Raw genomic sequence first — 25,321 nt, 5'->3', positions numbered from 1 at the left:
TCAAATATTCTTTTGTTCACATGACATATACAAATTATATGTAATATATTAAAATACAAATGTCATTTGACATAGTGGTAAAAAGAAGTAAATTTTAGTGGATGCATGAAGTTCAATTTTATCAAAGCACAAGGGTAAATCAGTCTTTTTAAATGAATAAAATGTCTCATGATTTAAATTTTTTAGTTTAATTTCATGAGTATATGTGTGTGTGAGAGAGAAAAAGAATTAAATTTGTCAATATTTCAGGAGTATTTTAAATATGAATAAATTAGACATACTTGTATTTTGAAATTTTAATCAATCACATAAGGTATGAATAATTTTAAAATAGATGATTTTGATGTCAATATGATTAGCTCAAAAACGATCATGATGTTGAAACATTTTTAATGTTTACACAACTTGAATTCGTGAGTTAAAATAATTTTAAATATTAATTTATTTAAGTGCTATCAATTTTTTCAAATTATTTGAGAGTTTGTGTCTCCATCCTCTTTTCAAATAATTGAAATAACTCATGAATTAATTGAAAATTGATGGTAATTAAGATTCTCAAAATAAAATATCAAATATTCTTTTGTTCACATGAGACATACATATTATATGTATGATATTAAAAGACAAATGCAAGCTAGCGTAGTGGTATGCAAGAAGTCGATGTTAATGGATGCACTCAACTCTGATTCTCCAAAACTACAAACTTTTTAACAGATACTCATTGTGCCCCATTGTTCACATGAGACATAGATATTATATGTATCATACTAAAACACAAATGCTAGCTAGCGCGGTGGTATGAAACAAGTCGATGTTAGTGGATGCACTCAAGTTCAATTCCTCAGAACGCACATGCTCCATGTTGGGCTATTATCTACTATATCTATTATACGAGAACACGTCGTTTTCCTGAGCAAATTAATTCTCGGCTCGGTGATTCCAAACCTGATTTCCAACCCTGCTAATTAAACCCCACAAATAGTAATACCCATAGACATACGTACAGACTTCTTGATATTGTTGTGTTCAGTAGAGCTTGTGCAAATGGGGTAGCAGAGATCCAAAGACCAGGTAGCAGTTAAATTGATATAGATCTTAATTGTGGAAGTGCGGTAGGAGTTATAATGGCTTCATATGTCGTTGCGCAGGAGCAAAGCAAAAGCCTTTAGAAAAAGATGCTGGTTCCAGGACAATGAGTGGTTAGAGAAGATAAGAAATTCAAATGGCTCACTTCCAACCTCAAAATTCCAGTTGAATATGAAACGAGTAATGCAAACTAATGATGCTGTATTCCGTACACAAAAAACTCTTGCAGAAGGTATATCACCTGACAACTCTCTACCCCTGACCCTCAGCATATTTATATCTGAGCAAGAATGACTATATACGAAAGGGCAGTTTAGCTCCTTTTTTGTATAGAGGCTCAGAACTTAGATTACTGAAGTCTGAACCTGTCAAATTTTTTAAAATCTAATTTTGTGAGCTTATCCAGAGATTACTGCTTTGACTTGTAATTTCAATTATTTTTCCTGTCCCGCTCATTTTCCATCGTCCCTTGTATCTGTTGTGCTTGAGACTATCTCGTCTAATAGGCCAAGCCCTTAAAATTTTGCTTTGACAATTGATCACATATAATGGCTCTGCACTTACATGATGATTGTTGTCATCTTCAGGAGCAAAGGAAATTGCAGTCCTCCTACTGATGGAAACCCCCACCATAGTGATTGCAAAAGAATGAGGCATCCATACTAGTCAAAGACTTACAAGGTGGAGATTTCATGTGCTACAAAGATCCCAATGCAGGCCATTGAAACAAGCTTTACGTGGTCAGGACTCTGACAACTGTCAAGAAGGCCTAAGGGTTCTAGACATCATCCTCTGACAGCATGCAGCTAAACAGTATGTTATTGTTCCTGATCATGTTCAGGTTTGTTATGAAAAATTGATTGTAACAAGGTGAAGTGTAGAGGCTGCCTCATGGTGCGAAAATCACTTTTTCACAATGATGTGAATAACTGCACTGATGTTGGTGGTGGTGTCCTTGCTTCATCGTGTATGTAGCACTTATGAATCTTGATATTTGAAGCACTAATCAGTAATCAGGCACATAATATCTCTTTTACTGTGCATACTCCTAAGTTAAGCTCATATAGTGAGACATTATAGGCCATAAGGGGTAGATTCATGAGTAATTTAATCTATTATTTTTTCCTTCCTGTTGCGAGCTCGAATGTTTATATTCTTTTAGCTTTTCTAAATAAAACATGCATATTTGTTTCAGGTTGGTGGAACTGTAAGGACTGTAGGAGGCGAGTTTCCAGAGCGACTTGGTCAAACAGGATGCCAGGTTTCAATTGCTTTGAAATACAAGTGGTTTCATCATTCATTCTTGGCGATTACATGCTACACTAAATTATTATTAAGATTTTTTAGTTTCACTATCCACATGATGCACTTTGTTTCTCTTATTGCATTATTATTTAAGGACTGGGAATGTAAATCCGGTGCTACATGGAAAGTCCATCATCCCAGTAAATATTTATGGATTCCCATTTACGTTTATTTCTCTTGTACTTGTATATGTAGTTTCACTATCATTGTAAAGGACACCCTTATACAAGCAATTTTATGTGCGTCAATTATAATATCATTCAAGCTTTGAATATCTCTTTTATTCTAATTTTTATTTCTAAATGAATATATCCTCTTTTATTCAAACAGGGGGAGAAAGAATGTGCGTGCTATATGAAAACAGGCCACTGCAAATTTAGTATAACTTGCAAACACCATCATCCTCAGATGCATGGCGTATCGGTGGCAGCACCTGCACGCCCATCTTATGCAGCTGTGCAGTCTTCAGTTCCTACTCCTGAACAGTATGGAGGAGATACAACAAACTACGGGGTTCCGATACCTCCGCTTTTTCCGGGGTCATATGTATGAGGTGGTTATGGCCCACTGCTGCTTCCTCAAGGGTGATGCTTGTTCCAAACTAGAGTCCTTATACGGTAAGTTAATTTGCTATAATATTGAGGATATAACCCATCTATGGCTCTTATTCTTATGGTGAACGCAAATGACTCCTGGTGTGCAACCTTCAGTCAGAGCGGCTTCCTTGTATGGCATGACACCGCTATCTTCTTCCGCCCTACATTTGGAGGACCTTATGCTCCTCTATGGAGGCTCTACCTTCATCTGCTAGACCTGCAACTAATAGCCAGAAGGAACCCTTGTTTCGGCATAGACCAGGCCTACCGGAGTGTCAATATTACATGAAGAACGGGGACTACAGATTTGGGCTCTCTTGCAAGTATCACTATACAGCGCACTGGTTGGCATCAAAGAAAAATTCTTAGCCACTTAGGGCTACCTTTGCGCCAAGTATGATTATTATGCTTGTCTGGAATGATTTAGGCCCTGTTTGTTTACCAGAAGCAGCAGCTGCTTCTGGCTTCTGCTTTTCTTGACCCGTTTGTGTAAAGAAGCAGAAGCACTTTTAAGAAGCTGGGAATCTTAGCTTCTCTCTCACAGCTTCTGCTTCTTTTCCAAACACTTTATTCACTTATTTACTTCTCACTCCTGCTCCACTTCTTTAGTTTAAGCAAGAAGTCACTTCTTTTAAGCTTGCCCAAACGGCCCCTTAATACATACATTATAAGTTTCTGCTAAAACTTAGTAACTCTTGGCCGAAACTTTGTTTGTCCAGTGAAAAAAAAAATATGCATGGACTCATGATAGAGCACAATTTGTATAGTTGTATTTGTCTTAAATTCTAACTTCATTCTGATGTTGGAGTTACAAGCTACATTGCAATACTTTCTCCTTATGTCCTATTCATAAGTCATAGTTTTGTTTAGGTGGTCAAATTAATTTCTGTTACTCTTTCTACTTTTGTGCCTTATTGCAATGAAATGAAGCCGAGTGGCAAACACAATCAATACTTCGTGTTACGATTATTTTTCATGTAGTTTTTTAAATGTATAGTAATGTCTTGAGTTTAGCGTGTAATATGCACTTTTGGAGAGTCTGCTGGTCTTTTAGAATTTACAAGGACTTTCTCTACTTCATCTGTCTTGAAACCTTTTCAGGTTTGGACCTATGTATATGTATATGGTCATGATAAAAGTTAGATCATATTCATGTTATCCTCTAAGTAATTAAAATCTTATATGTATATGTTGAAGTAGCACCCGACTTTAATTATTTGCAACATGATACAACTCAGGTGAACTTGGTTTTTTTTTTTATGGATGAGTAGTTAAAAGAATGTGATTAGTTTTTGGACAACCTCATTTCTCTGTTTATCCATGATCAACAACAATTTGATAGTCCTCGGATGGCTGATATATATTTCCCGTTTGTTTTTTCTCTTTCCCAATCTTGACATATTTGAGATTTTTGAGATACTCCCTTGACCCTTCTAATGTTGCATATCGAAGAATGAGAGTATCTCTTGGAATCTCAGTTGTTCTGCAATCTTATTAATAAAGACTTGTCACTTTTGCTTATCTTATATTATGTTGTTGTTATTCTTTCTCTACATCTTGGTCGTATTCTTTGGAATCCTTTCTTATGGATTCCTCCTTTAAGCAAATCCCTTTTAGTAGAGCCAGCCCGTGTCCTCATTACTCTTAGGTACATTTATGTTAAAGGCTAACTCTCAACCTAAACTCTATGCTTTCATTGATCCTTGGCTCTTGATTGATTTATACAGGATTGTGTTTGGGAACATACAATTCCTTTCAAATGATGGGTTTTCAGTGACATCAGTTGCGTTGTCATCTTAAATTCTTTAACTTTGACATGCTTATATTTGAATGCCTTGGGATTGAACTAAATCCAACTTCTTTTTGTTATACACAACTGTCATTTGTACCAAATTCAGAATTTGAACTGAACTCCAAGTTCCCAAACAAGCAAGATAACGTATCAGTAGTTATAAAGGAATATTACTAGCGCTCGGAGTACCTGCTTCATAGTCTGTCGAATTGTTTGTAGAGTTTTTGGGAACACTTATGTAATACACAAACACACATATGTATAGGCAACAATGTACATATATTTTTAATCACATGTTGCTTGTAACGAATGGATTATTACCAGTCTGTATTCTGTAATAGTTTTTTTTCATACTTGCTCATATTTTCTGGGTGACTGTTATATGTATTGGTACGAAGTGCTAATTAGATCAAAAGGCTATGAGATAGTGCATGCAACATTGGGTTAAAGCAAAACCTTATTGTAGCACATTTTACATCTAATTTTCTTTGTTGAACAGGGTGTGCAGGCCTGCAGTTTCGGCATGTAGAACGGATACTGCAAATCCAGTCATACTTGCAAGTTTGATCATCCAGCGGCTGGTTCAGATACCATACACCAGTTTCACCTTCAATGACATAGCTAAATGCACATGTGTTTTAGGTGTACTAGGGTGTAAACTGGATCCTCATTAAACTTAGCTTACATTATTGGAATTTGGAAACACAGCAAGCTGATACAGCTTTTACATATTGAATGTCCAGCTCTACCGTCAAATTATCTGGTCTTGAACATTGAGTGGCAGCAGAAGGAAATCTCGACATCAAGCTACAACTGTACAGAGTGCTGCTAAATATTAAGAGTTAAGGTCTTGTATATTAATGCAATCTCCTGCATTCCTTCCGTTGGACGGTGCATTTATATTGTACAGTATATATTTTCTCCAGCTTCATATAACATTTTTTTTTTATTGAGCATGTTTCTATAGATCATGTTTGTGTACAATAAAATTAATATGAGTTTCATACTAGGCCCGTGCCTTGCACGGGCACTAATGCTAGTTAATATAATAGATAGATAGATTGTTCACTCCAACCATCCTTCTCTTACCTAAAATTTTTAGGTGAGAGAAAACAAAACCCCCATGTTGGGCTATTATTAATATAATAGATAGATAGATTGTTCACTCCAAGTCTCCAACCATCCTTCTCTTACCTAGAATTTTTAGGTGACAGAAAACAAAACCCCTTCTTTAGGGGATAAAAAAGTAGGGTCGCGCTCAAGAAAGAACCAATGCTTAAAATTGAACCATAGAACCACTAAGGTTCTGCTGCAGGACCCTATATATTTCATAAATTTTTAGGATCTAAATCTAAATACATATTATTATTTTTTGCAGCGTTGCGTGTGTTCAAAAGTAATTTCAAAATATAATACATAAATAATACTTCTTTTTTATGTGTGGTTCTGCTGCAGAATCCTAACTAATACTAGAATTAAGGTAATGGTTCTAAGTATTCTCTTCTCTCTGGAACATGACCCAAGAAAAGTAAGCCTATGTTTCTTCCACCACATCTTCTTCTCTCGTTTCATTCATTTTTCATTTCCCCTCCTTTTTTATCTCCCCCATCATAGTAGTAGTTCTAATAAAATATTATGTTTTTTAAAATTTAGGGATGACTATAGGGAATATCATTAGAGTAGAACAACTTTTTAATTACATTTATATTTTAAGTAACCATTAATTTATTATATTTTAAGGTTTAAAATAGGTAACACCATTGGGGTTGCTCTTAATACTACTACTGTAAAGCACCGTATGTATGTCAGAATGTCCAGATCTTATAGAAAAATTTACATTTTTTGTTGATTTGTTGCATATTATATGTAACAATATTAACACGGATTTTGTTTGTTATAATAAATTTATCTAAAAATAATAGGGCTTTTTTTATTCATAACTACGTTTTCAATCTTATTTCCAAAAATACTACCTTATCCAATCTTATTTTCAAAAATACTACCTTCTCTAAAATATTTTCAAAAATACTGTGGTTGCATATGCAACCATATATGCAACTACAAATCCTGATTTCAAGTTTCAGATTTCAAATGTCATTTTCGACTTCATCGTTGGAGTCGATATATATATATATATATATATATCGATTCCAAATATGAGGTCGAAAATGACATTTGAAAACTGGAACTTGAAATCAGGAATTCAGTTGCATATGAGGTTGTATTCAGTTGATTCTATTGTAATCTAATGGCCCCGCCAGGGGCACCCATACATCAGTTGCAACTTACAGTTTTCCGTTGCATATGAGGTTGCATATGAGGTTGCGTGCAACCTCATATGCAACCTCATATGCAACTAAATGCAACTGAAAACTGTAAGTTCCAACTGAAGTATGGGTGCCCCTGGCGGGGCCATTAGATTGCAATAGAATCAACTGAATGCAACCTCGATCATATGCAACTAAATGCAACCTCATATGCAACTAAATGCAACCTCATATGCAACTAAATGCAACTGAAAACTGTAAGTTCCAACTGAAGTATGGGTGCCCCTGGCGGGGCCATTAGATTGCAATAGAATCAACTGAATGTAACCTCATATGCAACGGGTTAATAATCAAGTGAGTCATCAAAGTGGACTTAATATATCAAGTTGGTCACTGAACTCAAAACCGTCTCAAATTGGTCACTTAAGTCAGTTACATGTATCTTTAAATATGAGTTCAAGGAGTAAAAGTATTATTTACATAGATTTACACATTATTCTTGAATGTTACCCCAACTTAGTACAAGGTTATGACTTCTAGTATTTATGATAATATATTTAGATTTTATCAAGTTTATTTGTTATTTATTTTTTATTATATAGTTAATTCCTTTATTTTAATTAAAAATAAATAATAAATAAACATGATAAAATCAGAATATATTATTATAAATACTAGAAGTCATAACATTGTACTTAGTTGTGGTAACATTCAAGAATAATACATAAACCTGTGTAAATAATATTTTTAATCCTCTAGCTCATATTTAAAGATACGTGTAACCGACTTAAGTGACCAATTTGAGACGGTTTTTAGTTCAGTGACCAACTTGATATATCGAGCCCACTCTGGTGACTCACTTGATTATTAACCCCATATGCAACTAAATGCAACTGAAAACTGTAAGTTGCAACGGATGTATGGTGTGCCCCTGGCGGGGCCATTAGATTGCAATAGAATCAACTAAATGCAACTGAATACAACCATATGCAACTATATATGCAACTACAAATCATGATTTCAAGTTTCAGTTTTCAAATGTCATTTTCGACCTCATATTTGGAATATATATATATATATATATATATATATATATATATATATATATATATATATTCCAAATATGAGGTCGAAAATGACATTTGAAAACTGGAACTCGAAATCAGGAATTCAGTTGCATATACGGTTGCATATGCAACCACCGTATTTTTGGAAAATATTTTCAAAAAGGTAGTATTTTTGAAAATATTTTAGAGATTTGAAAATAAGATTGGATAAGGTAGTATTTTTGAAAATAAGATTGAAAAAACAATATACAAGATAATTCCCCAAAATAATATAATTATAATTTAACTATATAAATTTTTGGATAAAATATATATAATATGTTTCCATATATCTTTAAATAATTTTTTGTGTTATGAAACATCAAGTGATGTATTTTCTTTGCAGATTTATATAAATTTGTTTTGTTAAAATAAATTATTATGTATTTAATATATTATTCAGATATTTCGAATTTAATTCATCAAACAATATTATTCATACAGGTGTCAGATAGTTTAATGATTCAGATCATTCGGGTATATTGATCATTCAATTTAGATTTGTCAAATGACCACTAAGTTATAAAAATAATAATAAATTAAAGGAAAGTTTTGAGAGAAAAATGAATGAGTGTAAAATTGTTATGAATATATTTTTGGGTTTTTTCATAAATACCCAAGGCTAAAAGAATTTTGGCAAAAATACTGTCACCTTTTGAGATAAATTGCAAAAATACTATGGGGCCGTTTGGGAGAGCTTAAAATAAGTGCTTCTTGCTTAAAATATATAAGTGGAGTAGAAGTTAGAAGGAAGATAGGACTTATAAGTTATTAAAGTGTTTGAGAAATAAGTAGAAGCCCTGAAACAAAAGCTAGCATTCCTAGCTTTCTATAAGTACTTCTTGACTTATTACACAAATGGTACGAATAAATGCTCATAACTTATAATCCAGAATCTAGACTTATAAGTCATAAACAAACACCCACTATATTTCAAAAAATATTTGCAAAAATACAGTGGTTGCACATGCAACAATATATGCAACCGCTAGCAACCACATACACAACCACAAATTCAACTTTGAAAAAATCTTTTAAAAATTACATTTAGTTACATAATAAGTTGCAAACGATTGCAAATGTCCAAAAAAGACCATGCAGGACCAACAGCCACAAAAACAACTTAAAAATAATAATAATAAATCAATTAAACATAACCTCTGCAACTCACCTGCCGCCATCTCCCAAACCTTGAATCTCCCTTTCACCATCTATTCTACCCCTTGAATCTCACTTTCACCCTCTATTCTACCCACAACCCAGACTAATATCCCTGCTCATTTTTCAATATCAACTCCGCTCTCACGCCGGCCTCTTATACTCCATGTTCATGCCGTCTTTTCACCCGATCCAGCCCCATTCTTTTCGAAATAACTGCGAAATTGTTTAACTCAAATTCAACACAACTCTTATAATATGATTTGACTGTTTTCTTGAATCTAGGAACATGATATTCCTCACTATTGAGAGAATTAGTATTGGCACGATGGCGATAGGAAAGAGATTGAGAAGAGAAAGCGGATAGTGAGAAGAGAGAGAGGAGAGAAAAAACGAGCTCAAAGTTGTAATTGAAGAGAAGCAGCGAGAAGAAAGGTCATAAGTCTGCAAATGTTTTTATTAAAGTTTTATAAGAATCGTATTTTTGCAATAAAATAAGATAGACAGTAATTTTGCAATTAAGATGATAAGAAAGTGTATTTTTGCTAAATTCCCTATATTTTTCCTCGAAAATAGCACCATAACAAGATGAAAAGGCTTATTCAACCTAGAGGGGCAAAAAAAGAGTCCCATTGGATATTGAAAAATTGAACCAGGGCTCGTGAAGATTGAAACGATGATGGAGTTGAGGAATTTAAAATTTTAGAAGGTCATCCAAGCATTGATCAAACCCTGTAGCCAAAAAGTGAGGTTACTCTAGGATTTGAACAAGAAAAAAAAAAGCCTAAGATGGCCAAAACCCACGTGAGCAACAAAGGAAATAAGGAATCTGCTGCAGACATAACAATAATGCCGGCCGATTAGTCCAAGATGAAATTGAGTCACCGAAAATTTGTAATTGACTTGTGATGTTGAAAAAAATTTCAAACACATCACCAAGTAATTAAAAACTTTTAAACGTGTCACTCTCTATGTTCCGTTAAACACTTGACGGGAAATTCAGAAAAAGTTTGAAACTTCCCAAAAAATCAAAAAAAAATTGAAAAAGAATCCGAAAGAAACCTGGTACAACCTCATTCTCAGATAACAGGAAATTATAGCATTTATGTCAAAATCCTGGTACAACAACATTGAGGAAAGAAACCAACCGTAGTTTGATTCGAAACAGCATACATGTGGCAATGGCTACAAAAAGCGCATATAAGTACATTAAAAGAAAACTATGCTACTCTCTGTATGGCTATTCTAAGAGGAAAGCAGTCAATTACAAAATACTATCCAACCACGATACAACATTGGTTTCATATATGGAGTTGGATAAGTGACTTTTCACAAGTACTACATGACACAAGCATAATTGTAAACTCAATTTGCAAAGTTCTTTAAAGCACTTTACCGGCTGAAAGCATTAACTGAGCGCCGCGATCAAGCTGAGTATAACAAGCATAAAAATTTAGTCTCCTCCGCAATACTTGAGATTATAAAGATGGTGAGGCACGACTCCTTCCTCGGCGTGCACCAGATTGTCCTGCAGCTTCTGCTCTAGATTTCCCAAAGGCTTGTGCTTTGTTCTGTTTTTTTTTTCAAAAAAATTTAAATAATATCAGAAAAAGAAATATCAGGCAATGTATTTGATGAGAACAGAAGAATTTACAGGAAAAATAGTATTGAGGGTACAGATTTCTTCATATAAATAGAGAAAATTATTAAGAACCTGCAATGAGGATCTATATGCCTGCTGTCTTCGCACGAAAACTCTCCGAGCTTGAAGCTTTTTCTCCTCCGCCTTCAACTTTGTTAAGCTAGGCCTGTAGAGAATCACAGTCCGACCGATTCGACCAACTGCAACAGAGCCAGTTGCTCCTTCCAGTTGCTTTACAGCATCATCCAGTTCTGACGGAGAGTTGCTATGTATTTTAACCTGTTTCAGATTTTAGGCAACTTTAAGACGATATCAGATTCAGATACATGTTAGGAGCTTTATTAAATCACGGAAGAATACAAGCTAGGGGTCAAAATTTAGAATTGCAGACTACACTTCCAAGTACAATTTTCCAAACAAGAACCTGAACCCCTGTATTTCAGTGCTCCCTTGCCAGCATTACCCAGATACATAATCCCACGTATAAGAACCTTTTTTTTATGGTTTTTACTATTAGCACACTATACCAAGATACGCGTCGACTAGTATTATTGTGTAACTACAGTCTGTTTTTTGCTTTCTCAAAGACCAAAAATCGGAAACTCGTGCAATAATCTCATAACTGCATCCCTTATGGTAAACCAATTTCTTTCTTAAAAGTGTTGCAAGTTAGAGCCAACATCAAGTGTTCACTCACACAACTCAACAAACATTTATCCTAAATCAATAATTTAGCCACTTGAGTCCTGTTTGTCTGCAACATGTGGGTCGATTAAACCAATATATTACACTTCTTCGCAATAACCACCCACCAAGGATAGATTCCTTATACCATGCAAATAGGCATCCCTCAGGAACGGATGGGAGCCTATCGTGAGGTTATTGTAACCTGGGCAGACCACTGCTGGTTGCTACTATATGTATTTAAATCCCAAATTCTAGATCCTAAGTCATCATACTCGTGGACCAGAAAATTACAGCAAGGCATTTCCTCAACCACTGTACCATACAGAAGCACTAACAACTAATTGCTCAATAATAATATCAAAAAATCCTAGAAGTATAATAGGAAAGTAGGTTAGAGAAAACATAGGAACTGGGCACAAATGCCAGGATTGTACCTCATTTGCATCAAAATCCAAATAAACAATCACAAGCTCAACTTTTCAAAGAAGAAACCCAGAAAATATATTAAAAAAAAAAAAAAAACAGTAGCAAGGTCCGAACCTGAATATACGCTGAAAAACTTGGTTATTATCAAATTTTAATCCTTAAGCTTAGATACTAATCTAAGCAAAATTTACCAACACACATTGTTACCTTCTAACCTAAAAACCCGAAATCAACACTCCTAATCCCACCACAACACATCAAAAGCATGACTACTAAGCAAATAACTAAATACCAGTAAATCATTAGAATAACAATAATAAGAATAATAATATAACTCTTATATGATATATACATATATACCTTAAGAAGCTCATTAGCTTCCAATGTTTCAACCAAAGCAGTAGCAACAGCATCAGTAACCCCACCCTTTCCCACTTGCTGAGACTTGAGTTTTTTCCCCAAACTATGTGCATAAGAAGCCAATTCCTTCTTCTCTTTGGTAGAAAGACTAGGCAAATTAGCCACCAATTCTTGATATTTTTCCGAAGAATCCCAGTCCACTTCACCCACTGCCTCTTTCGCAGCTTCGACAACCTGGGTCTCCTTAGAATTCAATTCTGAATCATCTTTGATAACTACATTTTCGGGGGTTTCTAAGGTGAGTGAAGCAATAGGTGCTTGACAATTAGTTTGGGATGAAGAAGATAGGGAACGGAATAAAGTGTGGAGAGGAGTTGAGGAAAAAGAAGGGGGATGGGATTGTTTGAATAAGAGATTGGGAGGAAGAGATGGAGGTTTAGGTGGAAGAAAATGGCGGAGCAGGGAAGAAGATGAAGATAGAGATAACGCACCCATTTTCAGTTTTCTAATTTTCACGGGTTACAACAATTCCCCTCAGCCTTATTAAATTAAAGTAACTATTTTTCTTATAAACTTTTCTTTTAATATTAAATTTTAAATTAAATATATTAATACTCAATCAACTAATAAATCCCTCTCTTGCGTATCCCGATGCTTCCTACAATCAATCGATCTGTTTGATGGTGATTCGAGAATACTTTTGCAGAATCAAATCATGAGTTATCAACCAGGGATCACTTGATAATTAAATATATCATACTTGATTGTTTATTACTAACTTATGAGATTATGAGATGTCGAATATGAGCTCGTTCCCGCACTTTCAAAATAATTTTATTTAAATTTATCCAAAATATTTAATAAATTATCTCAAAATTTTAGTAAAAGTCACTTTTTTAAAATATACATATCATTTAATTTTAAAAATTTTAATATTTATTAAATAATTAAAACTAAACTTTGAAAAATTTAAATTTGAAAAGTTGATGTTAACAATTACAACACTTATATACCACAGGGGCCTGATTAAAATCAAAGAAACCCAATACAAGTCGATTTGGACAAAAAACCCGGCCGCTTTTGTTCTTTCCATATCTGCTTCCCCCAAATTATAACATAAACCTAGGGTTTGTGATTCACAATCGGTGGCTCGTGCAATCCGCTAGTCGCTGCTCCGATTGTTTGGTAATTTCTTGAAAGCTCTAATTTCGTATTCGAATTGTAATTGTTTGAATATAGAGAGCAATTTATCATGGATGTGGAGGTAGATCATTATGTGGTTTTGGGGTTACCCAGCGGTGAAGAGGGTTCTAAATTATCAAATGAAGATATTAAAAAAGCTTATCGATCCAAAGCCCTAGAATTGCATCCTGATAAGAGACCTGATGATCCCAATGCTCATGATAATTTCCAGAAGCTCAAAACTTCTTATGAGCTTCTCAAGGACCAAAAGGCTAGACTTGTTTTCGATGATTTGCTTCGTGTTAAACGTGAAAGGGTTATGCGTCAATCGCAACAGAGTTCCAAGCGCCGTAAGATGATGTCTGATCTTGATGAAAGGGAGAGGGCAGCTTTTGCCAATGACTCTAGGGGGAAGGAGCGTGATGAGGAGGAAAGAATTGCCAAGAAACTGAGGGAGGAGATTGCCAGAATACGTGCTATGCATTCTAATAAGGGAGTAACGACTGGGACTGGAAAACCGAAAGAGAGTAGTGGTTCTGGTGCTCAGAGTGGTGGTTTGGATAAGGAGAAGGTGCTTAAGGTGTCTTGGGATAGAATTGGTGGGGAGGATTATAGTGCTCAAAGGTTAGGAGATTTGTTTCGGGAGTTTGGTGAGGTTGAAGACGTGGTCATTAGAACTGCGAATAAAAAGAAAGGATCGGCTTTTGTGGTAATGGCTTCAAAAGATGCTGTTGTAAGTTTGTTATATCACCTTACCCATTTTTGTGCGAATTTGTATCTATTGCTCTTAATAGTTGTTGATAGTTTCTGATGTTAATTGTGTTTTTCCTCTTGGCAGGCTACTGCAACCAGGAGTGTCCTTGGGGATCTTAGAAATCCTCTTTTGGTATTGCCTCTTCAGCCAGCTGTAGCTCCCACTTTCACAAGTGCTCAGGAGCCGGTGGAATCTAGAACTCCAGAGATGAGTCATCTTGTTGGTGCTGGATTCCAGGCATTTGAAGATTCAGTGTTGGCGAAACTGCGAAAGGTCCAACTCTAATCATTAATCAATATCTCAAGAGTTTGCATTTTTTCCAATCACTTTAGTGGTGACAAGTATTCATTAGAGTTTATTAATAAAAAAAAAATATGTAGCTGAAACAAAAATTTACACTATATTCATGTAATATGCTTACTTTTTGCCAATTCTATACTTGACAATGTGTAGATACTTATTGCTAGAGGTGCTTTTGGTATGTCAATAGTGGCTTCTCAGTAATATGATATATATTCGTTTTTTTTGGCTACATGATCTGAGTCTGATGTGTGTTCGTGTATGCAAAGGAATATTTTCTGTTTAGATGTAATTGGTCACAGACTCACAGTCAGTCAAGTTTAGAAAATATATATTATTACAGTAGTTCAAACTTTGTATTATTTGTATCTCATTAATATGTTGTCTCCTTTTGTGATTTCTTGTATTTTCTGATGAACAGGCTGCGGAACGACAAAAATGATAGTTTGGAGCACTTTGATCTTTAAAAGAAGAATCTCACTCAGGGTCATAGTTTTGAAGGAATGCTATCAATATTGTTGTCATATTCTGTTCAGAATAACGACGGCTATGATTTTATGTTGCTTGTGAGCTATATCAGTTTAGGTAAGATTATTGTATATCCAGAATTCTATGACCTTGTTAGACTTCCTTGTAATGATCACTTTGGCTTGCAGAAGGACACTGTACTCTTGAGCAGTGGTCGCCAGTCATGTTATTTGAATTGTATGATATTCCCATACCCATGATGTGCCTTTTGGGGACAATTACTTGTGCTGTAATGTTGATATCATTTTGACTTTCAAATTTGTCAATTTATGATCCTGAAAAAGAAAATAGATTGCTTGAGGAATGATGGAGAACAAGTTGCAGTTCTTGAGCTTGTTGGAGTTGCTCACAAATACTGAAACTTGTCGAAAATTGTGGTCATATGACTTCTTTTTTTTTGTAAATTACTGAATTTATTCATGCTGCGTCATATCATTGTCGTGCTTGTTAATTGCTCTCTATTCAAGCTAAGTTGTAGAATAACATCACAATTTGTAAATTGTTGCCAGATTATTTGTCATGAATGCAGGTGCTTGTGTTCCCCGACTCATCATCACCAGATTTATAATTTTTAAAATAAAATTCCTTCTAAATAATGGGACAAAGAGCTGGTAATTCCAATGTTGTGGACCATTGAAATTCCAGAGGTTGATATTTGTTTGTGCATATGATTATAGCCTTTTGCTTTACAATTTTATGTATACACAACAATTGACCGGGATTATCTGTCTTCTTTCTGCCAACTATCCTGCAATTTATTCTACACCTTTTAATGCCAAGAGTGCAGCTCCATATGCAGCCTCTGTTTGTTGTGCTCGACTCACTGGCAGACCTAGTATTCGCTCCCTTATTCTTGTCCATGTTTCATTTTGTGCACCACCCCCTGCTGTCAACACTTCTTCAACTGGGGTTGCCCCTAAATCCGTCAACAATTTATAACCCTCTCCCTGTTAACATGGAAACAGGGTAATTAATTTAATAAACTTTAGAGAAGAATAAAATGAATTTCTTTATTTTCATACAGAAATGATCTTTGAAATTGACAGACACTAGCAAAATTTGTAAAAAGCAGGTTTTATTGCTACGCCCAAACAGAAGTGTCACAACAATTACATGTAGCATAGATGTCATTGCAAATCAGATCTGAAAGTACAAGAAAGTGGTCATCAAGGATCTATTTACAAGTAACAACAGTATGCCAGGCCAGATCCAGATATTTCTACATACATATCTGCTGAAATACGATATATATAGTTCACATCTCCTTCAAATGGCTTTATAAATTTTACGTACAAATCCATTGAAATACTGTATATGTTCTAATATATCTAATGTCAAAATTATGCATATGCGTCTTGCATAGTCTAAACCAGTGCTCAGTTTTTGTGTTTTTACATAGTAATTAAATAATATTTTCTTCATATTGTTACATTTATGTTCAGGCTTATATATCATACACTTAAGACTCAGTTTATACAACTGAATTCTGTTAATAATTTATAAGAAGATATAGGCTGCTTTAAGAATATATACATATACCAATTATTAAAAATTTTGTAACACAGTATAACAAACACCGAACCATAAAGTGCTCATACAGTCTTGTAGATTATATATACCTCTATGCGTGCAATAGATTCTAAAATTCCATGCAAGTAGTCCACATCACTTTTTGGGCGGGGAGTTAACCTGCCAAAACACAAGTCAATAGTCACGCAACTTAACAGCATAATAGTATCTTACTCAAATGGTGGTACTAAAATACATATAGCTATTGCTAATTTTAGCATCAAAAAATGACTTGTGATGTTAAAATAAAACTTCTATTCCAATGGGTAGATTCAGAATAGCACCGAATAATCTATATTTAGTTTACTTTTCAACCACCTTGTACATGAAATGAAACAAAAATTATCAAACTTGCTATTTCTATCCAGTTTCCCACTTGCATGCCTATGTGGCAATTATAGCAACATCTATACTTGGTTCTATATTTAGCACCAAGTATAGCATTTTGCTATATTGAAACCAAGTTTAGCATCCCATTGGAGTACATTTTTTGGTGAGTACTATATTATAGATATAGCATCACTTGGACTTTTATGCATGCCACAAATAACTTACAGTAGTTGGATAATATCATGAAACAACAAAAGAGATCTGTTGAAATTACATTCATGATGTACATGTGCAGACTTCCGTGACCTGATGACAGGAGAGCTGGCTACCGAAGCTGTGATACTAGTCAGTAGTCACCAAGCGTACACTCTGTCTTTATTCTTTTTTGTCCATCTAGCCTTGTTATTTAGAATGTTGGGAAATAAAAAAACTGATGTATGGTTTCATTGCATCCTAATGGAGGTCCGCGATTCTTATTGAACATTATCCTTACAGGCGGAATACGTCTAGAAAGAGCAGATTCTGATCGTGATTTGACATTAAATTGTTTACTTCATAGCAGTTAGGCGTAGAATCTTCTTTTTAAGACAAACTGAGCATACACACAAACCATCACCAATTAAGATTTAAGATCAATTAGAACAAGTTCTGCAACTAACTCAATTGACAATATATGTACCTGGGTGCTAACTTTGGGTCTGCTACAGGAAATCTTTCTCCCACTGTTTGGAGAGGGTAGTAGTCTAATGGGGAAACTTTCATCGGATCAATCTGCTCGCTTAGATTCTTCAGCTGCTCGTCGGTAAATATTTGCTTGAGGACTGCTCCTCCTGTATTTGAAGCACCTCCGACAAGCCATTTATCATCAAGCCGATGGCTATATACCCCATACCGTGCATCGTCTATTCTATTAGTGCTTAGGAGTTTGATAGCAAGTGTTGAGCCCAGAGATGTTACCTAATTGTCAATATTAGCATATTAGATTACAATATGCTTGTAGTATGAAGAAACTTTTAAGGAGTGTTTGAAAATGCAAAATAAAATAGACAAATTGTATAAGCAGTTTTATTTACTGCCAATTTTTCAAATTATTTCTGATTTTTAGGGGAAGAAACCATAAAGGATTTCATTTATTAAAGCATTTTCAATTGCAGCCACAATATGAAGAACTTAACATGGCTTCCGGTACAGAAATATATTTGACCATCTCACACAGATTATTCAAGCATTTTCAATTGCAAGTTACAATATGAAGACCTTGACATGGGTTTCAGTACAGAAATCTATTTGACAACTCACACTATGGTGAATCGGTGATAGATACCATATTTGGATTAATGGACAGAGGATCTCTAAAACTATTTCAAGAGATATCTCACAGATTTTCCTGTTTGAGTAGCACGTGCAGCAAGAAATGCAGCAATGCTGTCAGTAGTACCAGTGCAGATAGCACAATCCTTTGGTAAGCCTGCAGAGAGAAAGTGCAAAATTCAGGTGTCTGAAATCTGCCAGGAAAAGTTTATTATGCAACAAAATTAGGAGTCTGTTTGGGTAGGCTTAAAATAATAACTTATGGCTTATACTAGTTTAATGTGATAATTGCTCAGCTTAAATTGTATGTTTTGGTACTTTTATTATAGGCGACTTGTGTATTATTAAAAATTTATATAATAAAAAGAAATTTGATAGACTATTCATTTTAGTGTTGAAATTGACATTTATTTGAGAAAAATCTTAAAAATAAAATAAGTTGTTCAAAAATGTACATCCAAGGCAATCAACTTCTTGCTTCAAGTCAGTTGCTGGCTTATTTTTAACTTTAAGCCGGCTTCTGTTACACAAATAGACATTTTTGAGCTTAAAGTCGAAAATGGATTTAAACTCGGGCTTAAAGCACAGGCAAACGGGCTCTAGGAGTGTAGGAGATGATATGTTTTAAATTAAAATACAAAACGAAGAGACAAACATAAATATTTTCTCTTGCTACTTGAAAAGGTATTCAACTTATAAGTATGCAGCCACCAAGTATCACTCAGAGCATGCCACCATACCAGGTGCATGTTGTGTTCATTGCATCGTCTCAAAACTGGAAGCTTCATAAGGATATTTTCGATATGAATTTGTAACACTGGCATATAATTAATTTAAATGAGAACCATACCAAATCTTGTTCTAACATCTTCTTTAACCAAACCAATGAAAGTTCCTGGAGCTTGGACAGAAGGTAAAACATATGAATATGCCTGAGAGAGCAGCCATGGTGGATACGATTCAAGCTCAGGGTCATAACCAACCTAATTTGTTACAGATTTATAAATGTTTTATGGCACTAATCTTAATTAACCTGTAGAAAAAACAGAAAGGAAAATCAAGCGCAAGAAATATTGATATACCTTCAAAGCATTATTGTAATCAGACACTCCAAGCTTGCCATGAAGAAGCCACAATAACCAATCTGCTTGATGTAAGAGAACTGCAGAATCTTTACTCGATCCATAAGAGTTCCACCATGATACAAGCTTGCACAGGGTAGAAGTACTGGAACAAACTGTGTGGTTTACAGGAGCAATAGATGTAACTATAGACACTGCATCCGGACAACTTTCATTATATAAGAAAGGCCTACATAATGGTTCTCCGGTTGTGCTGCAAGGTACAAATGGAAATAAAAAATTAATACAGACGCAATTTATGTAGCAATGACAGGTCACAAATCTCAGTAATAACCTGTCTATAATCATAGTCGTTGAAGAAGTTCCATCAATGGAAATCGAAGCAATAAGTGCTCGAAATTCGTTTGGAATGTCTTCAAGAAGTTGAAAAAGTGTCAATTTCCATGAATGAACCCAATCTATGACGTCCTTGCTCTTTCTAACAACAAAACAGTTTCGAAATTCATTTTGAATGGACATATTAATGATTTAAATTAGCAAAAAAAATAAAATAAGAAGACATATGCATGATTTATAACTATTTCAAAGCTGATATCATTCAGCTTAATTAGCTTAAAGCACTCTAATAACTAGGAATATAGACCAAAGATAAACCTTAGCTTACATGCTAAAAATCACTTCAATTTGAACATGTTTTAAAAATTAATTTATCATCCAACTGTACATATGATGAACAAATACATGAAGGAATACCATGTACTTTGGGTACTCCCGCTTCTGTTCCGCGCGTATAATCCCATCCTTGTCAATCAAGGTATACCTAGCTCCAGATGTACCAAAATCCATTCCAAGATAAAGCCTTTTACCATCTACAAGATTAACATCCTTGGGGGCTTTACTGCCCACAACACGCATTCTTATATATCTAGAATTATTCACAATCCACAAACGACCAGCTCCCTGAATCCACTTCTTGGAATTATAGTCTAACAACAATCAAAAAATCATTTGACACATCAACAAAATTACATCAAAGTTGCAACTTTATACTCCTAATTGTTGTCCAAGTAACATTCTTTCTTGAAAAATTTCATGAAAACCACCATAAAATCAAGGTAAAGTAGGACTTCATTAAAATGAAATTATGAAGGCAATATCACAAGTTATACAGAAAAACATTATCAAGTAAGATTATACAGATAATGAAGTAAGCTAAGTGAAACATAGTACTGTTATGGCGTAAGAAGAGATAGAAAATGTACTAGGAAAGCCGAGTTGGGGTCTGATAAGTGGGTGGGAAGATGTGAAGTGGTCAAGTAGCGCTACCATTCTCTCTCAACTCTCGCCCTCTGCTATTGTTGCCACACAAACTGCCTGCTCCGAGGATTAAGAATGCTCTCGTCTTAGCAAGAACCCAACGACGTCGTCCAATGTATTTTATTCCTCAAAAACAAAATTTTTCTCAAAATCTCAATTTTTGTTATAGATAATATATAATCACATAGATAAAACTTAAGAAGAGCTGCGTATTAGAGAGAGATCATCACACTTTTCTATATCCATCCAACCACATATTATAAGGTTTAGATAAGACCATAGATTGTGAGTTACAAGTAAGTGAAAAGCTAAGAGGTGTATACAATACTGGAGATAACCCAAAAGCTATATGTATAATAGTGAAGGAAGCTATAAAGCTAGGAGTCATCCACCTAATATATAACAATTTTTGTGTTAAAATATTGAGGGATAGTAATAAATTAGGGAATTATATCCACGCTTACCGTCGTTACTTCTGAGTGATTGATTATTTTAAAAAAATGATTTGCTACATACTAATAATTGAGCTATTAAACAAGAAATGTTATAAAATAATATATGTAAAAAGATAGTTGAAAGAGCTAGACAAGAGATAAGGAAGTATATATTATTGTGTTATTCATATGGTTACACAAATGTCCTTTATATAGGATTACAAATGTCAGTTACAAGTAAACTGTTAGGTTCAGAAACGATTGTAGAAATGGGTTGAATATAATCGTCTCACAATAATGGCGGAAATAATCTGATTTGTATTTAACTTGATAATCTGATTTTAATTAACTAATATAACAATGTGAAAGTCGTTATATAATTAAAGGGGTTCAGTTTTAATGTTCACTAAAGTTCGTAGAATAAATTCGACAGGATGTATCCTAGTTTAGTGATTAAAACAACCGAGCGATCAAAACATAGAACATCCGTGAATATAACAAAAAGCAACTTGATCGAGGTTACAAGTGTTTGAACAAAAACAAATGAAGCGGGAGAGCCATACTTATAGGCAAAACCCATTGAACTAGCAAGACAAAGTTGCTAAGACACAAAAAGTGCCAAGACAATTCACTAAATGGGCAAGACAAAACAAGCCTTTGTCATGCTAAAAAAAGATGGGCAAGACAAACGGCTCCTTTGTCTTGCTGAAAAACTCGGTAGGACAATCCGAGGGATTGTTTGCCAGTTTTATTCGGCAAGACAAAGTGACAGTTTGTCTTGCAAGCTACTGAGGGTAAAACAATCACAAAGCACTACACCATAAAAGGGCTATAGCAACTCCAAGTCTGAAATTTGATCATAAATTGTTGCTATTTCTTAACAAATTTTGACAAACCAATAGTTCTTGCAATAATTTTAAAATATGTTACAAATGAGTGTAATTTTTCAAAAAACCTATAACAACTGCAACGGGTTTCTAAAGTTGTTGCAATGGAGTTCAAAATTTTGGGCCCAAAACTTTCTGTTAGGAATCAATAATTTTTGATGATAACATAAACATTTTGTAACATGTCTTACTTAGTATCTTTATCAAATTTCAGTTGTAATTGTTATATTTCTTGTCTTTGGGAATTATCAACGGATGGGTAGAATAGGATGGCTAATTGTAAATATCCAATGCCATGTAATTTTATCTAAGTGAAGGATATTCAACTAATGAGATGTAACTATTCAACTGATGAAGACTGGATCATGTTTCAACTGATAAAAACCAAGCATTCAACTGAAGACAAAGTATTCAACTGATGATGCTAAGGAATTCAACTGATGAGATTGGAACAACATTCAACTGATGAAGTTTGTAATTCGTTCAACTGATGAGCCTAGCGCAACATTCAAGTGATGAAGTCAAGAGCAGTTGAAAGTAACCAGAACTTTCAACTGATGAAGCAAAGAGCAGTTGAAAGTGACTAGAGTTTAAGTCTGACAAATCATATGGATCGAAAATCACATGGATCGAATTACACTAAAATGGACATGGAAGCCTGATTAGGAAAATAAAGAAGAAGCGGAAACATTCTTATCTCATGCAATGCAATCTGGATCAAATCAAGATGATGGTCAAAGATGAAGACATCTCCGAAAGCATGCATAAGACAAAGATGTGCAGCATTGTTTTTAGATTAGAGTGCATTTTGTAATCTAGCTAAAAGCTTTGTAAAACTTGGAGTATATACCCAAGTTAGAAGCATCAGTTGAACTTGTTCAAATTACTTGAGAGAAAATCTGAGAGTTAGAATTTGTTCAAGTGATGAACCAGCAGCTGTGCGAATTGTAATCAATCCACAGATTCTTCTATATAAAATCTCACGGGTGGATCATTCAATCCACCCGTATTTTTAATACTTGGTGTTTTCTGTTTTATTGTTTTAAAGTGTTTGTTCTTGAATCTTTTAAATTTGTAAAAGATTGTATTCAACCCCCCTTCTACAATCTTTCTTATAGTTGGTGTAAAATAACAATTGGTATCAGAGCCAGGTTCCCAACAAACAGGGAAAAAGATCAACACTGCTAAAGAAAGATGGGTAAGAAGGATGCTGGAGTGAAGATTCCTGTTCTTGACAAGGACAACTACTTTCACTGGAAAGTGAGAATGCATTTGCATTTGTTGTCCATTGATGAAAGCTATGTGAACTACATTGAGAAAGGACCTCATGTCCCAATGAAGGTCTGCACAAGTATGGGAGCTGATGGTGAAGATATGGTAGGTAAAATGATTCCAAAACCTATCCATGAGTATTCTGAAGAAGATACCGAAGAAGTGCACAAGGACAAGAAAACCATGAACCTTCTGTTCAATGGTTTGGATCAAGAAATGATTGATAGTGTTATCAGCTGCACAAGTGCCAAAGAAGTTTGGGACACCATCAGGACCATCTGTGAAGGGAATGAGCAAGCAAGAGAAAACAAAATGCAGCTTCTGATTCAACAATATGAGTCATTTCATTTCAAGTCTGGTGAAGGTTTGAGTGACACATTTAACAGATTTCAAAAACTGTTAAATGGTCTAAAACTTTTTGGAAGAGTATATCAAGTTAAGGATTCAAATTTGAAATTCTTAAGAGCTCTTCCCAAAGAATGGAAACCTATGACAGTCTCTCCCAGAAACACACAAGAAATTCAAAGACTATACTCTTGAGAGACTGTATGGAACCTTAAAGACTTATGAGCTTGAAATGGAACAAGATGAAGAGATTGAGAAAAGCCAAAAGAAAGGGCATTCATCTGTGGCTCTAGTTGCATCTCTTGATGATGCTGTCAAGGACAAGGGAAAGTCTCAAGTTGAAGAAACTGAGAAGTTGGTCAAAGAAGAGAGCTCAGAGTCAAGCAAAGGAAAAGGAAAAGAGAAAGATGTAGCTGATTCTGGTGGAAAAAGTGATGGAATTGATGAGCACCTAGCCTTCCTGTCAAGAAGATTCTCCAAACTGAAATTCAAAAAGAATTTCAATTCTGCAAAATCATTTAAAGGCAATCCCAAGTCTGATAGAAGCATGGTTGACAGATCAAAATTCAAGTGCTTCAACTGTGGGAATGCATGTCACTTTGCAAATGAGTGCAGAAAGCCTAAAGTTGAGAAGAGGTCAAGTGAAAACATTGACTACAAAAAGAAATATTATGAACTTCTCAAACAAAAGGAAAGAGCATTCATCACAAAGGATGATTGGGCAGCTGGGGATGATTCTGATGAAGAGGAGGAGTTTGTCAATCTAGCTCTAATGGCCAACTCCACAGATCAAGAAGAAAACACTGGAAGCAGTAGTCAGGTATTCACTACAAACTTAGTTGAGTTAACTAAAATGCAATGCTACCATAAATGAAATGTCTACAGAATTGTATCATTTGCATGTTTTTTTAAATCTCTCACTAAGGAAAATAGTAGGATTAAGGAGGCTAACACCTTTCTTAGTGACAGAATCAGTGTTTTAGAAGCTCAATTTATTGAGTTTGAGAAACTGAAAATTGAGTGTCAGACAGCCAAAGATGATCTCTTGGTTGTTCTGAAAAGAGAAGAGATCATAAGAAAACAACTTGATAAGGAACAAGAGATTATTGCTAAATGGAAACAGTGTTTTAGAAGCTCAATTTATTGAGTTTGAGAAACTGAAAATTGAGTGTCAGACAGTCAAAGATGATTACTTGGTTGTTCTGAAAAGAGAAGAGATCATAAGATAATATATCCCTCTTATCTTATCATCCAAATCTTATAACTCTACTTTTACAGGTATGCTTCTGATTCAATTAGTTTTTAATTCTTTATTATATTCATCTTAGTTTTAATATTTTTTTTATCGTTAGATTCAAATTGTTATTTGGATTTAGTTTTATGAATAGTTTAGTGTTTGATATAATTGTTTGTGTGGGTAGTTGCGAGATTCGGAAATTACTTTTGTGCTGAATGTAAATCGAAATCATCTCGATTTCTAGGTGACTGTGTGTATGAATAGTAGTCTGACTGAATTATATTGGTAGCTCACCTGTGTTTTTGTATATGTAGGTGTTTGAATGGCGAATAGAGCTCAAATTCCCAC

At 34.6% G+C, this 25,321-nt stretch overlaps 3 protein-coding genes and 1 long non-coding RNA gene across 9 annotated transcripts; 2 read left to right on the top strand and 2 right to left on the bottom strand.

Annotated features, from left to right (window-relative positions):
- Positions 1-1,007: 1,007 nt before the first annotated feature.
- LOC135147153 (uncharacterized) lies at positions 1,008-3,090 on the top strand. The gene is made up of 3 exons (XR_010284685.1): positions 1,008-1,071; positions 1,149-1,318; positions 1,674-3,090. It is a non-coding gene; the product is annotated as an uncharacterized LOC135147153 (long non-coding RNA).
- A 7,296-nt stretch (positions 3,091-10,386) lies between these two features.
- Positions 10,387-12,971, bottom strand: LOC108224424 (uncharacterized). Its single transcript, XM_017399047.2, has 3 exons — positions 12,426-12,971; positions 11,025-11,231; positions 10,387-10,881 (listed from the first exon to the last, which is right to left on the bottom strand). The coding sequence occupies exons 1-3, from the start codon at positions 12,918-12,920 to the stop codon at positions 10,789-10,791; spliced, it is 795 nt and encodes a 264-aa protein (XP_017254536.1). The 5' UTR covers positions 12,921-12,971; the 3' UTR covers positions 10,387-10,788.
- Positions 12,972-13,459: 488 nt separating this feature from the next.
- Positions 13,460-15,640, top strand: LOC108227745 (uncharacterized). 2 transcript variants are annotated; one of them, XR_001808049.2, is made up of 4 exons: positions 13,460-14,340; positions 14,446-14,634; positions 15,083-15,246; positions 15,318-15,640. XR_001808049.2 is itself a non-coding variant. In XM_017403059.2 (3 exons), exons 1-3 carry the CDS (start codon positions 13,678-13,680, stop codon positions 15,101-15,103), a joined length of 873 nt encoding a protein of 290 aa, XP_017258548.1. In that variant the 5' UTR covers positions 13,460-13,677; the 3' UTR covers positions 15,104-15,640. The 2 variants fall into 2 exon arrangements, 1 of the variants encoding a protein (XP_017258548.1); XM_017403059.2 differs by having other exon boundaries at positions 15,083-15,640.
- A 145-nt stretch (positions 15,641-15,785) lies between these two features.
- Positions 15,786-21,075, bottom strand: LOC108227744 (D-ribulose kinase). Of its 5 annotated transcripts, XR_001808048.2 has the most exons (10): positions 20,744-21,075; positions 20,235-20,467; positions 19,816-19,955; positions 19,482-19,734; positions 19,250-19,382; positions 18,468-18,556; positions 17,768-18,045; positions 17,363-17,680; positions 16,809-16,878; positions 16,066-16,136 (listed from the first exon to the last, which is right to left on the bottom strand). XR_001808048.2 is itself a non-coding variant. In XM_017403058.2 (9 exons), the coding sequence occupies exons 1-9, from the start codon at positions 20,808-20,810 to the stop codon at positions 15,945-15,947; spliced, it is 1,404 nt and encodes a 467-aa protein (XP_017258547.1). In that variant the 5' UTR covers positions 20,811-21,070; the 3' UTR covers positions 15,786-15,944. The 5 variants fall into 5 exon arrangements, 4 of the variants coding, with proteins under 4 accessions (XP_017258547.1, XP_017258545.1, XP_017258546.1 ...); XM_017403058.2 differs by lacking the exon at positions 17,363-17,680 and having other exon boundaries at positions 15,786-16,136; positions 19,250-19,331; positions 20,744-21,070; XM_017403056.2 differs by lacking the exon at positions 17,363-17,680 and having other exon boundaries at positions 15,786-16,136; positions 20,744-21,064.
- Between the last annotated feature and the right edge of the window lie 4,246 nt (positions 21,076-25,321).

Source organism: Daucus carota, chromosome 6 (genome assembly GCF_001625215.2).
Source record: "Daucus carota subsp. sativus chromosome 6, DH1 v3.0, whole genome shotgun sequence".
Classification (NCBI taxonomy): Eukaryota; Viridiplantae; Streptophyta; class Magnoliopsida; order Apiales; family Apiaceae; genus Daucus; species Daucus carota.
Note: the sequence above shows the minus strand (reverse complement) of the source record. Positions and strands in the feature narration are given on the sequence as shown.

Coding starts and splice junctions, on each gene's coding strand:
- LOC108224424 (XM_017399047.2), bottom strand. CDS start 12,920: ATGGGTGCGTTATCTCTATCTTCATCTTCTTCCCTGCTCCGCCATTTT. Junction 11,232..12,425: donor AAGCTAATGAGCTTCTTAAG/GTATATATGTAT, acceptor AATCTGAAACAG/GTTAAAATACATAGCAACTC. Junction 10,882..11,024: donor CATATAGATCCTCATTGCAG/GTTCTTAATAAT, acceptor AAAAAAAAACAG/AACAAAGCACAAGCCTTTGG.
- LOC108227745 (XM_017403059.2), top strand. CDS start 13,678: ATGGATGTGGAGGTAGATCATTATGTGGTTTTGGGGTTACCCAGCGGT. Junction 14,341..14,445: donor TGGCTTCAAAAGATGCTGTT/GTAAGTTTGTTA, acceptor TCCTCTTGGCAG/GCTACTGCAACCAGGAGTGT. Junction 14,635..15,082: donor TGTTGGCGAAACTGCGAAAG/GTCCAACTCTAA, acceptor TCTGATGAACAG/GCTGCGGAACGACAAAAATG.
- LOC108227744 (XM_017403056.2), bottom strand. CDS start 20,810: ATGGTAGCGCTACTTGACCACTTCACATCTTCCCACCCACTTATCAGA. Junction 20,468..20,743: donor ACCCCAACTCGGCTTTCCTA/GTACATTTTCTA, acceptor GATTGTTGTTAG/ACTATAATTCCAAGAAGTGG. Junction 16,879..17,767: donor GACCCAAAGTTAGCACCCAG/GTACATATATTG, acceptor GTGTTTTGGCAG/GTTAACTCCCCGCCCAAAAA.